Source organism: Tarenaya hassleriana, unplaced genomic scaffold (genome assembly GCF_000463585.1).
Source record: "Tarenaya hassleriana unplaced genomic scaffold, ASM46358v1 Cleome749, whole genome shotgun sequence".
In the NCBI taxonomy this organism is placed as follows: domain Eukaryota; kingdom Viridiplantae; phylum Streptophyta; class Magnoliopsida; order Brassicales; family Cleomaceae; genus Tarenaya; species Tarenaya hassleriana.
The window spans coordinates 1-12216 of record NW_010970024.1 but is presented as its reverse complement, the minus strand read 5'-3'; the positions used below and the strand labels follow the sequence as shown (position 1 = coordinate 12216).

The window sequence follows — 12216 nt, the reverse complement described above, 5'->3', positions numbered from 1 at the left end:
GGACTCGACCCCGAACTCGGAGGGAGCTTCCAAGTGAACCCCTGGAGAAGCCTAGCCAACAACATCACTGTCATGTATGTCCCAACCTTAGCACCTATGCAACCACGACGACCTGTACCAAACGTCACGAACCGCATCTCCGCCTCCATCAGACTCACCTTCTCCGAGCAACCGTCCCCATTGAGGTGGCGCTCTGGCTTGAAGACCTCCGGATCCTCCCAAATCTTAGGGTTCCGACCCAACAGGATCCTATTCACCAGCACATGACTACCTGTCGTAGCATATGATGATAACATCAAATTTAAATGTTTTATATCAAAGTTGTATGCATGCATGCATGCGCCTAATTGAACACTACTGAGAGTCCATATGATTCTATAGTCACCTTTTGGGACCAAATATCCCCCGAGGGATGTGTCCTCAGTAGCTACATGAGGGGGTAAAAATGGAGCAACGGTATGAAGTCGGTAAGACTCTCTGCAACAAGCTTTTATGTAGTTGAGATTCGGTATGTCACTTTCTTGCACAAGTCTGTCTTTTCCGACTGCTCTGTCGAGTTCGTCCACAGCCCTTTTAAGAGTCTTAGGTCGATTTAACATCTCGGCAAGTGTCCATTCCACATTATTTGCCGGATTATCCAACGATGCGACACAAACATCCTATGAAATGTATCAATAAAAGCTTAATGTTTTCACATATACATGAATAAATATATATGGTTATTATCATGTATGTGTTTATTGGTTATTGAAAATCACTTACCTTGCATTCACCTTTGATTTCTTGAGGTGTAAGCAATGGCTTCCCTTCGAAATCTTTAAGAGAGATTAAGACATCGAGCCAATCTTCGACATCATTCTTTCCTTCTCTCTCCCTCCACAACTTGATTCTATCATCGATAACTAGAGCGTTGCAGTTAGCAATGGCGTCACATGCTTCTCTTGCCTTCTTCTCATGTATGTCCAAACCCCAACCCCTTAGACACGGGATGAAGTCTGATACCTGAAAGCTAAAGAAACAGTCCAAAGATTTGAATATGGCGTCCATGTGTTTTCTCTCCATTGGTCCCAAGCTTCCATCCACTGTGGACACTTCCTTGAGATACCTCCGACCAAACATCATTCTCATCATGACGGCGTAAGCATAAGTCCTCCCAATTTCTCTAACGTTTATCGTCTTGGACCGTTTGTAAAGGGTGTGAACGTAGGCAAGGAGATTATCGGCTTCCAAGGTTCTTGCATCAAGTAACCAGTTCAGTCTTCCAGGTGTCATCAACTCTAACATCATCACTCTTTTCATCTTCACCCATTGGTCTCCGTAGTTAGAGAAAACTAGCGTTTTCAAGTCGCTGCATAACGCTGAAGTTGAGTATGACTCCGGTCTATCTGCGAGAACTGAATCCTTCTCCTTAAGGGCTTCACGAGCAATCTCGTCGGATGAAATGGTGATGACGTGGACATTGCCGAACCGGAAACAAGCTATCTCGGTTTTCAATTCGTTCATGACTCGGTTGATCCACCTGAAAACCGGTCGGTTCGTGATCATCCCACCTAAGTTCCCGAAGATTGGCCATCCACGGGGTCCCGGAGGTAGCCCTCGTCCCGTTGATGGCTTCGTGGACGGTAATCAAAGCAAGATCGTAGTAACCGAGATTACGAGAGCTAGAAAAATGAGAGCCAATGGTTGCGCTGATGACTCAAGGCTCATGGTAACGTTGTTCATGCTCATGGTGACAACTTAAAGTACTGCAAAAAAAATATATTTGATTTTTACAATCTCATCTGCACATATAAGAAGCAATAGATTATTCGAATAACAAAGTTAGAATGAGGAAAGACTTATAGATTTTGTTTCCACACTGCCGGGAACATGAAATGAGAAATAAGTACACGAAAAAATACAGAAATATGAGTATTTACACTGTCGTTATTATCTCTCTCTCTCGTGTTAATTGTGTTGTTTTGCTAACGTTCAATGCCTCCCCTCCCCTTTTTATAGTAAGTTTCATATGACGTTGTGGACACAGGTTGATATCATGCTCACTGACATACGTTGGCCCTACTAAACATGGAAATCTGTCAACCTTTTCGGTTTCTTTTGTAAAGACTGAAATAGGTTTTTGTACATAATTTTTTTGGGAAGTAATACAAAACACATTCAACAAAAAAGAAAACAAAATAAAAAACATCGTGGGTATGGAATACACGTACGATGATTTTTTTTTTGTCACCATACAAACCCTAGTTCGTTATTTATGAAACGACGAAGTACGTAACAGTATTAGAAACTTCCCGAATTGCTATATATATATAATAGGGAAAATGTTTTTCTATTATTAATAATGGGAAGAATACATCATAATATATAGCAAAATACAATAGAATATTCTAGGCATAATATCTAGGATAAATCATAATCATATCAATGATAATATTCTAATAATAATGTCTTCCTATATGCCCCTCAAGATGAATCATCTATGATGAATTCAATCTTGTTATATAAAAACTGAAAAACTGAAATTGTGATCGTATTAAACGAATCATCTTCCATGTGGTGGTGTAGTTCAAACTTGAGTTGGTGTTGCTTGATAACGTTTGAAGAGCTTGAGAGTTGTATTCTCAGAGGCTGATATGGCACGAAAGTGCGGCGCGTATACGTGAATTGGGTTGCACGACAATGAAGTCGGGAGCGCAAAAAACTGCGGTGTATATAGCGGCTAGGCCGGAGAAATGAAAAAAAAAAATGGGCGCAAAAGCGCGACGCATAATGCATCTAGCAGTGGGACAAGAGAAGAGAATAAAAATACGTGGCGCAAATACGTGGATCAACGATCGGAGTTTTCCAATCGAAAGAGGCTAAAAGCCATGTTTAAAGAGCTCACAACGGCTAGGGTTGACATTGATAAATGAACGTCGTCAGAGAAAAAAAAAGTAGCGCATCGGCTAGGGTTGACAGTGATGAACACCGCCGTCGGGAAAAAAATAGAAGAAAAAAAGAGCAAAATAAATTTAAAACGATAATCAAGGCGATGATACTATTGGATTTAGTACATCGTTGTTATCTTCATCGTCGCTTTCGGATTCGACCAACATTATTGATGAGAAGAAGAAAATAAATTAGAGCAAAAACCGAAGCTCTCTTATCATAATAGGAAAAATATTTTTCTATTATTAATAATGGGAAGAATACATCATAATATATAGCAAAATACAATAGAATATTCTAGACATAATATCTAGGGTAAATCATAATCATATCAATGATAATATTCTAATAATAATATCTTCCTATAATATATATATATATATATACATATATTGTATGTTGCTAATGTTAATGAATATTAATTACGATCTGATTGATGAAATAAAAACAAAATATGGAGATTATATATGATTGATAATAATTAAAACAACAATATCAATTAAAAATAAAATATTTATTGTGACAATTATCTTTTGTATTATTTTTTTTATCTTTATTTTTTTGTTTCTTTCAATATTTCTTTTGATAATGATAAATGTATTATTATTCAAAAAATCGAGTCGTGTACAACCCGACATTTTGCTGAACTAACCTACATAGGTACAAAATTCCATTCAGTAAACATAAAAATCAAGATCAAATTGAGAATCAACTTCTAAGAGAGACTTGGATCGAGACAGTGAGGGAGAGCCAAGCATCCATGAGGTCAGAATGATGAAATGTAGGAGGGCGGTCGCTAGGAAGGATAGTGTCCCGGACTAATCTATTAAGGGATAGTTGGATTTTTTCCACCGAAAAGGGTTTCATTGCGGAGGATATGCGTGTTCTTTCAATGTATGAATCATTTTTATTGTAATGAATGTAACAAGAAGAGATTTAGAAATAAAAATGTTCCCTTTATTTTTCTCTTTTATTCTTTTTTTGACAATTTAATTTCTGTATTTTATTTTTTAATATTGTATAGACATGGTTTATATTTAGGTTCTTAAACCTAGGTTTCATTTGGAGCTTCCCTCAGGTATTCAATCGGGTTCTGATAGGTTTCGGATAATATGATTTTACCAAGCGTCACCATTTTATTGCTATGCGACGGAAATTCCATTTCAATCGGTGTCTCAATACGCAGTGTTTAATCAGTTTTCTTGGATTCAAATTTAAAGAATCCTAAACTTGAAGCTGAATATTAACTTTAGTGGCAAAGGAATATTCATCTAATTTAAATCAATCGTATTGAGAAGTATGGGGAATATTTTTTTTTTTATAACCAGGATGGTTCCCCGGGCCTTCGACCCGATTATATCCATCCTAGGCCGGGACCAGCCTGTATGGGGAATATTAATTCTAATATTATGTGTACTCTCAATAATACTGCCTTCCTAAATCGTTTTTTACTAACAATTTCTCCAAGAATTTCACCATTATCGTATACTATTTTTTTTTTTTACATTTAGAGTGGATTCCGTGGTAACAAAAATTAATTTATGTAATGAATGTGCGTATAAAGTATGAGAAGCTCTTCTCTTTCATACAAGAGAGGAAGTTATATAAGGTGCCGGTTTAAATTATATTGCAATCAAAAGAAATAATAACGAATAAAAGAAGGTTTATCTATTCAAAAACTATTTACACAGATTGGAGAATTAGTTCACTCTTTATAGAGTCGAGAAAAATGAGAAATAGCTTTGAGAAGAAAAAAAACGTCCGTTTGAGATAAAGATTCACCTGGTCGGATAGAGACATAGATTGATTTGGATTTACTGTGTATATATTTTTAAGTGGATTGGGTGGTACGTTGGTTAGGACAGACACTGACGGATCCAAAAAAATTTTGATGAGACAACACTAATAAATGTAATACAAAAAATTAATATAATATATCGTTACAAAATATTTACTTTCTATATTTTCTATTATTTAAAATTTATCTATAATAATTTTAACTGTAACCATCTAAATATACAATCACTCTATCGAGCATAGAAGAGAACACAGTAGTTTTAGAAAATTTTCCTTATATACATTCAATTCTTTACAATGCAATATATATACACATAGGAGAAGATAGAAGCAAATATATTTTTTTTGGTTTAAAGATAATTTTGTATTACTCAAAAGAACGGTGTTACATCAGTTTTACAACTGGATAATCTATACAAAATAGTGGGCTTTCCATGCGCAAGTGGACAAAATAAATCACTGAACAGACCCTACCAACAGGGTTGATTACATCATGTTCCTTAGTCTATGAGAGGCTGTCAAGTAGTACCAATCCTGGAGCAAACTAATGTTAGAAGATATAAGCAAATCTGATTGTTACAACAGAAAATAGAAACTAAACTCTACAACTTAGGAAAGAATAAAAACTGTAAAATATACTCTGATACTCCCCCTCAAGATGGAGAATACAAATCATGTATTTCCATCTTGGATAATAAGAAATGATACTGATCAATCGCCAACGACTTTGTGAGAGCATCCGCGACTTGGTTACGGGAAGAAACGTGTAAAGGTTTAAGGAAATTGGACTTAAGTTGATCCCGAACATAGTGACAGTCCAATTCGATGTACTTCGTACGCTCGTGATAGACCGGATTATTCGCAATATGAAGAGCAGATTGACTATCACAATAAAGAGTCACCAGACGAGGACACCGAATACGCAGACCACGAAGCAAACTCTCCAACCAAACAAGCTCAATGTCGTCTGTGTTGGGATTTTGAAGATCTCTAAACGTGCGTTCGTAACAGCTTCTACGGTTCCAACTTTGGGTTTCACGCAGCAAAATATATAAAACGAAATCCAAACAACAGATCTTACATAATAAAAGTATCGATATGCCAACCTGTTTCAATCCAAAGACCTGTCACAAACGTTGAAATCCAACGTTCTCTACAGCTAGTCCACACTCACGGGTTTACGTCTACTAGAACGCAATCTGGAGGTTGGAAACGGGAACCGAGGCGCTCCTCGGGAGAGAAAGAGACGTCGTCCGCGAGAGAGAGGGAGACGAAAAATTCTCTTAATTTTTCTTAATACTAAATTATGTTTTTTAAACATAATTATAAAGTGATTAGTATTTCATTAAACCAATTGAGCCTATTGGGCCTTCAACTTAACAATTAAGAGATTAAAGCCCATTAGCCTTATCAGTTATCATATGAGTCCATTGGGCCACCTAAACTCATCCAAAGGATTTCTAATCAGTTTCGCAAACCGATCGTGGCCAGAGCACCATATCCATCAATCTCTCACTTGCTCTACTCATGATCGAGTTTCAGTCTATCACAATAAACCTTCCCATGCACGCTCCAGAAAATAGAAATAGCCCTACGTGTGTGACCATGTAGGTCTGTCCAATGCAGACATAGTTCTGAAATCATTTCGGACTAATAATCATAGGTGGTCTCTAGCAAGACACTATGACTCCCTTGTCAAGTAGTGTGATCTAACGAGCCAAGTAACGTTCAACACTTATATCGTTTTTGTCAAGCGATATCATAAGTCAAAAATGAGACATGGAACAAGTCATCTCGTCACATTTTGATTGCTTTCTCGTTCGTTGAGTTAACAGAACCTACAGATGACTCTTCATCTGTTTGCGCGCGTTTCAGCTCAACTCACTCGAGGGGCCCAGCGATATCTCTCTCTTCACATAAGAGAGGGACAAAATCCTGTCTTGACTCTTTACTACCCTCCACATGATTCATGAGGTTCTCAATTACAGTCATTATAGTCATCCTTTTACAGTTCCGACTTTTGATTGTGTTAAAGAATATCACTCCTCATGTCGGATACATATAGAGACCTCAGGTGTTAGGACTCAAAGCGGAGTATTACATGAGATTCTAGTCATGATGTCAGATCCATGTGACAATCTCATGCGGGTCATCCAATATTCATTCATAAATGAACATCCATGATCACGATCTATATCCAATACGCTATGATCATCTCTATGATCATCCATCATGTATCATACTAGTCTTTATTCGTTAATGTTCTCACATTAACGATCGACTAGGGAATTTTGTATTATTACAATAATAATACAAGGATAACATTATTAAACAATAACATGCAATTTAAATAATAATAATAATAAAGAAAACATATTTTCATTCATCATAATAAATCCAAGTACAATAAATAAAACATTCGTGCGAATAATCATGTTTAGAGTATAAAATATCACAATCTCCAAACGCTCTAATCATGATAAACTAAATATCTAATCCCCATCAACCTAACATGACACTCATACTTCGACGAAGGGAGAGGCTTCGTCAATGGGTCAACGATGTTATCATATGTCGATACTCTGTATATCATCATCTCTTCTATCTACAATTTCTCTGATAAGATAAAATATCCGGAGTATGTGTTTGGATATCTGATGTGACCTTGGTTCCTTTGCTTGCGCAATCGCATCATTGTTGTCATAGTACAACCTAATGGGGTTCGCAATACTAAAAATAATACCAAGATCTCCAACGAACTTCTTGATCTGAACAACCTCCTTTGTTGCATCCGATGAAGCAACATACTTAGTCTCTATAGTGGAATCTGCAATGGTGCCCTGTTTGGAACTCTTCCAACTAACAATGCCTCCGTTAAGAATGAACACAAAACTTGATTGCGATCGAAAGTCATCCACATTGGACTGAAAACTAGCATCAGTGTAACCACTTACAACGAGTTCATTTTCATGTCCACTGTAAAGCAAGAACACATCCTTAGTCCTTATCAGGTATTTCGGGATGTTCTTTACGGCTATCCAGTGTGGCTCACCTGGATCAGACTGGTATCTACTCGTTAGACTCAATGCTAACGATACATCTGGCCGAGTACACTGCACGGCGTACATGATAGCTCCTATCGCCGAAGCGTATAGAATTCTATCCATGCATTCTCGCTCATCATATGTCTTTGGACATTGATTCTTGTTCAGAACTAAACCTGTCTCATCGACAAGGATCCCTACTTGGATTCTTGCATGCTAAACCGTTTTAGCACCTTGTCGACGTAAGTACTCTGACTTAGACCGATTAACTTTCTCGATCTATCTCTATAGATCTTGACACCTAGAATATAGGTAGTCTCGCCTAAGTCTGTCATCGCAAAAAGCTTTCGTAGCCAAGACTTAACGTCTTGCAAGGTAGAAATGTTGTTTCCGATTAGCAAGATGTCATCAACGTATAAGACCAGAAACACAACTGCGCTCCCATTGACCTTCTGATAAACGCATGGTTCGTCCTCGTTTTGCAAGAAGCCAATCTCTTTGAATGTCTCATCAAAATGCAGGTTCCAGTTTCTTGAATCCTGCTTCACCATAAATGGACCTCTGAAGCTTACATACCTTCCTTGGATGCTCAAGATCTTCAAAACCCTCGGGTTGTGTCATATACACATCCTCAAGCAGATTTCCGTTAAGAAATGCGGTCTTGACATCCATTTGTCATATCTCACAGTCGTAATATGCGGCTATGACAATAAGTATTCGAATGGATTTAAACATAGCAACGGGAGAGAAGGTTTCGTCATAGTCAATACCATGAATTTGTCGAAATCCTTTCGTCACCAATCTTGCTTTATAGGTATGCATGTTGTCATCCATGTCAGTTTTCTTCTTGAAAACCCACTTGCATCCGATGGATTTTATCCCTTCAGATGCGTAAACCAAAGTCCATACTTGTCGTACATGGATTGCATCTCAGACTTCATAGCCTCGAACCATTTCTCAGAGTCCGGATTCGACATAGCTTCTGAATATGATGTAGGCTTGTCTTACTCTGTAAGCACAAGTTCATCATTTCTAGTCACGATAAATCCATATCTATTGGGCTCATTTCGAATCATGCTCGATCTCCGAGGTTCATCAACGATAGGCAAAGTCACAACGGGCTGCTACGAAATATTGCTTCCCACGGCTTGAATATGATCTAGTTTAGGTTAAATTATCAAGTCAGACTTGGACTTAACGGTATAGATGGGATAAGAGATATACAATGGTATGATGATACCATAATTCCATAAAAGATCTAAGAGTCACATTGGATGTGATCGATATTAGATGTCTACCTAAATAGCATAAACTTGATTCAAGTTTATGTGAAATATGGATTTTAACCCACTTAGAAAATACTAGTAGGGTTATTTTTCTCAGTGGGAGCCAATTCATATTACATCATGCTGTCTGTGTTAGTAATGTACTAGGTTGTAGTAATGTACTACTTATATTGCATATTGTATTGTTTGTTTTGTCTATCTCTATAGAGAATGGAGACAACTGGTAATGTACTGAATTTACCAATGCGATCTATCCTTGAGAAGGATAAGTTGACAGGGACGAACTTCTTAGACTGGCATCGTAACCTGAGAATTGTTCTCAGACACTATAAGAGCGAATCTTATTCCTAAGAAATCGATTCTAGGATTTGCGCAGCGGATGTAAAAACAAAAATTTTATGAAACCCTAGAATCATGCATGTATGAATCGTAGAAACGTTAGAACGCTTACCTCAATCGATCTGGGGCCTGTATCAACTGAATAATTTGTCCGATCACTTAAGGCAGGAAGATTACCTCACCCTCTACATGTATCCACACCTCGGGATGGATTCCAACGATTGGAACTTGTCTGCTAGGACCCGAATCAACTATTCGGTATGTTGCTTCGAGAAAACAAGACTTAGATCACTTCTTAGAACCTTTTGGATCTCACCAAACTCTGTAGAAGTTCTCCAAAGTCGGCTCAATCTATTAGGATTTTAATCTCCTTCTTATAAAGTGATTTAACCATAATTTTGGTTTAATTTTCGAAAAAACCGAAAGCCAGAACGGACGGTCTATCTCGGTGGACCGTCTGTTCCAGACCTTCTGGAACAGACAGACCACGTTCTGGACCGTCGGATCTGGACCTGGCGGACCGTCGGGTCTGGCCCTTCTGGCTGATGATCCTTTTATATATCGATGTCATAAGTCGAACATAAGGCATGGACATGCCACCTTATCTGATTCGACTGCTTTCTCATTCACTGAGTTCGACTGTACGAAATAGACGACGTTCATCTATGTGCGGTCACACATTTCACAGTCTCGCTCACACGAGGGGCCCAGCGATATCTCTCTCTTTTACGAGAGATACAAATCCCGTCTTGACTATCTACAATCCATCACATGATTCGTTTCGTACCCGATACACGCCTTTATAGTCCTCCTATTACGCATGACGTTTGACGTATTCAAAGTACGCAACTCTTCATGTTGGATTCCGTAGATATCTCAGGTCTTAGGATCCAATCATGGAACCGTCATATGAGATTCAAATCATGACGCTAGTCCATGTGACAATCTCATACTGGTCAATCCAGTATTCCGTTCTCCAACGAATTACCTATGATTGTGATCGTATCCAATACTTATGATCATCCCTATGATCATCAATCACACATCATACTTATTACATCATTATTCCCACAACGACATACGACTAGGGAGTTTAGTATTGTTCATAACAATACACGGATATCATAACATATCAAGTATGCAAAACATGTAATGAATAAAACACTCATCCATAAACCATAGAAAGTGTCAATACGTCAAATGTATCTAAATAAAGCTCGCATAACATTACATCATAGAGCACTAAACCAACAAGCTGCAATTCGACACGGGCATGCTGCAACTCAACACGGTCCCTGTAGATTATCTGTGATGATATCTTCGTTTTTCGCTTCTGCATGGCCGTGTTTGAGCTCGATATGGCCGTGTTCAAATGCAACTCGAGCTAGAAATATCCTTATCGTTCCATTCCGATCCAATTTGCTCTGAAATCCTCGATTATGCACCTCTAGTGTCCACAATGCATCTGTTCCAACAAACTTCCTGATCCAAACAGCTTCCTTTGCTGCGTCCGATGCTGCAATATACTCAACTTCTGTAGTAGAATGTGCAACGGTCGCTTGCTTAGAACTCTTCCAGCTAACAACGCCTCCGTTCAAGCAGAAAACATAGCCAGACTGCGATCTGTAGTCATCCGGGTCTGACTGGAAACTAGCATTAGTGTAACCCCTTACAGCGAGCTCGTGTTCCGACCCACCGTACACCAAAAACACAGCCTTAATTCTTCTCAAGTACTTCAGGATGTTCTTGACGGCGATCCAGTGTGACTCACCTGGATCTAACTGGTATCTATTCATAATGTTCAATGCATAGCATACATCTGGTCGAGTATAAAGCATGGCATACATGATGGATCCAATTGCCGAAGCATATGGAATCCGATCCATGCGTTCTCGCTCATCAGGTGACGTAGGAAACTGACTCTTGCAGAGAACTGTGCCACTGCTCATCAGTAAGGTTCCTTTCTTGGAATCTTGCATCTTGAACCGTTTCAAGACCTTATCGATGTAAGTACTCTGACTCAATCCTAGAATACGTCTCGATCTATCTCTATAGATCTTAATGCCTAAAATATAGGTCGCTTCTCCTAGGTCCTTCATAGAAAACTGTGTTCCTAGCCAAGACTTTATGTCTTGCAAGGTAGGAACGTCATTCCCTATTAGGAGAATGTCATCCACGTACAGCACTAGAAAAATTACTGTGCTCCCACTGACCTTCTTGTAAACACATTGTTGGGTTTCCTGGGATCTCATGAGCGAATCTAATTCCTAAGAGATCGATTCTAGGGTTTGCGCAGCGGATGTAAAACAAAAATTTTGATGAAACCCTAGAACCTATCATGCATAATCTTGTAGAAACGTTAGAACGCTTACCTCAATCGATCCGGGGCCTGTATCAATCGAAGAACGCGTCTGATCACTGTAAGCAGGAAGAATACCTTGCCCTCTACACGTATCCACACGGCGGAAAGGATTCCAACGGTTGGAACTTGTCTGCTAGGACTGAAGAACGCTTTCTTCTTTGCGCAAAGGATTCAGGGATCTTTCTCTTAGGTTTTTCACTCTCTAAACCTCTCCCTAGGGTCTGAAATTCGTGCCAAAAGAGTTGGGTGGCGTTCACCAAAGTTTTCCCACATTAAAACCCTAATTAGAGCGAGTTTAGTAAATCCCGACGTCTGGACCGATCGGTCCAGACCTGGACCAATCGGTCTGGAGCTTTTTAACGTCTGGACCGATCAGTCTGGAACAATTTCCGGACCTCACACGTTACCTCTGGACCGACCGGTCTACGTCTAGACCGATCGGTCTGGGTTAGCTGGACCG

The 12216-nt window shown here is 38.8% G+C and overlaps 1 protein-coding gene across 1 annotated transcript; it reads right to left on the bottom strand.

Moving 5' to 3' along the window:
* Nucleotides 1-16: 16 nt before the first annotated feature.
* Nucleotides 17-7892, bottom strand: LOC104801761 (dihomomethionine N-hydroxylase-like; the record flags this gene model as incomplete). The annotated part of the gene is made up of 5 exons (XM_010525105.1): nucleotides 7469-7892; nucleotides 1774-1781; nucleotides 763-1611; nucleotides 386-659; nucleotides 17-271 (listed from the first exon to the last, which is right to left on the bottom strand). Coding segments are annotated over exons 1-5 (1810 nt in total), but the record flags the coding sequence as incomplete, so codon positions are not given.
* Between the last annotated feature and the right edge of the window lie 4324 nt (nucleotides 7893-12216).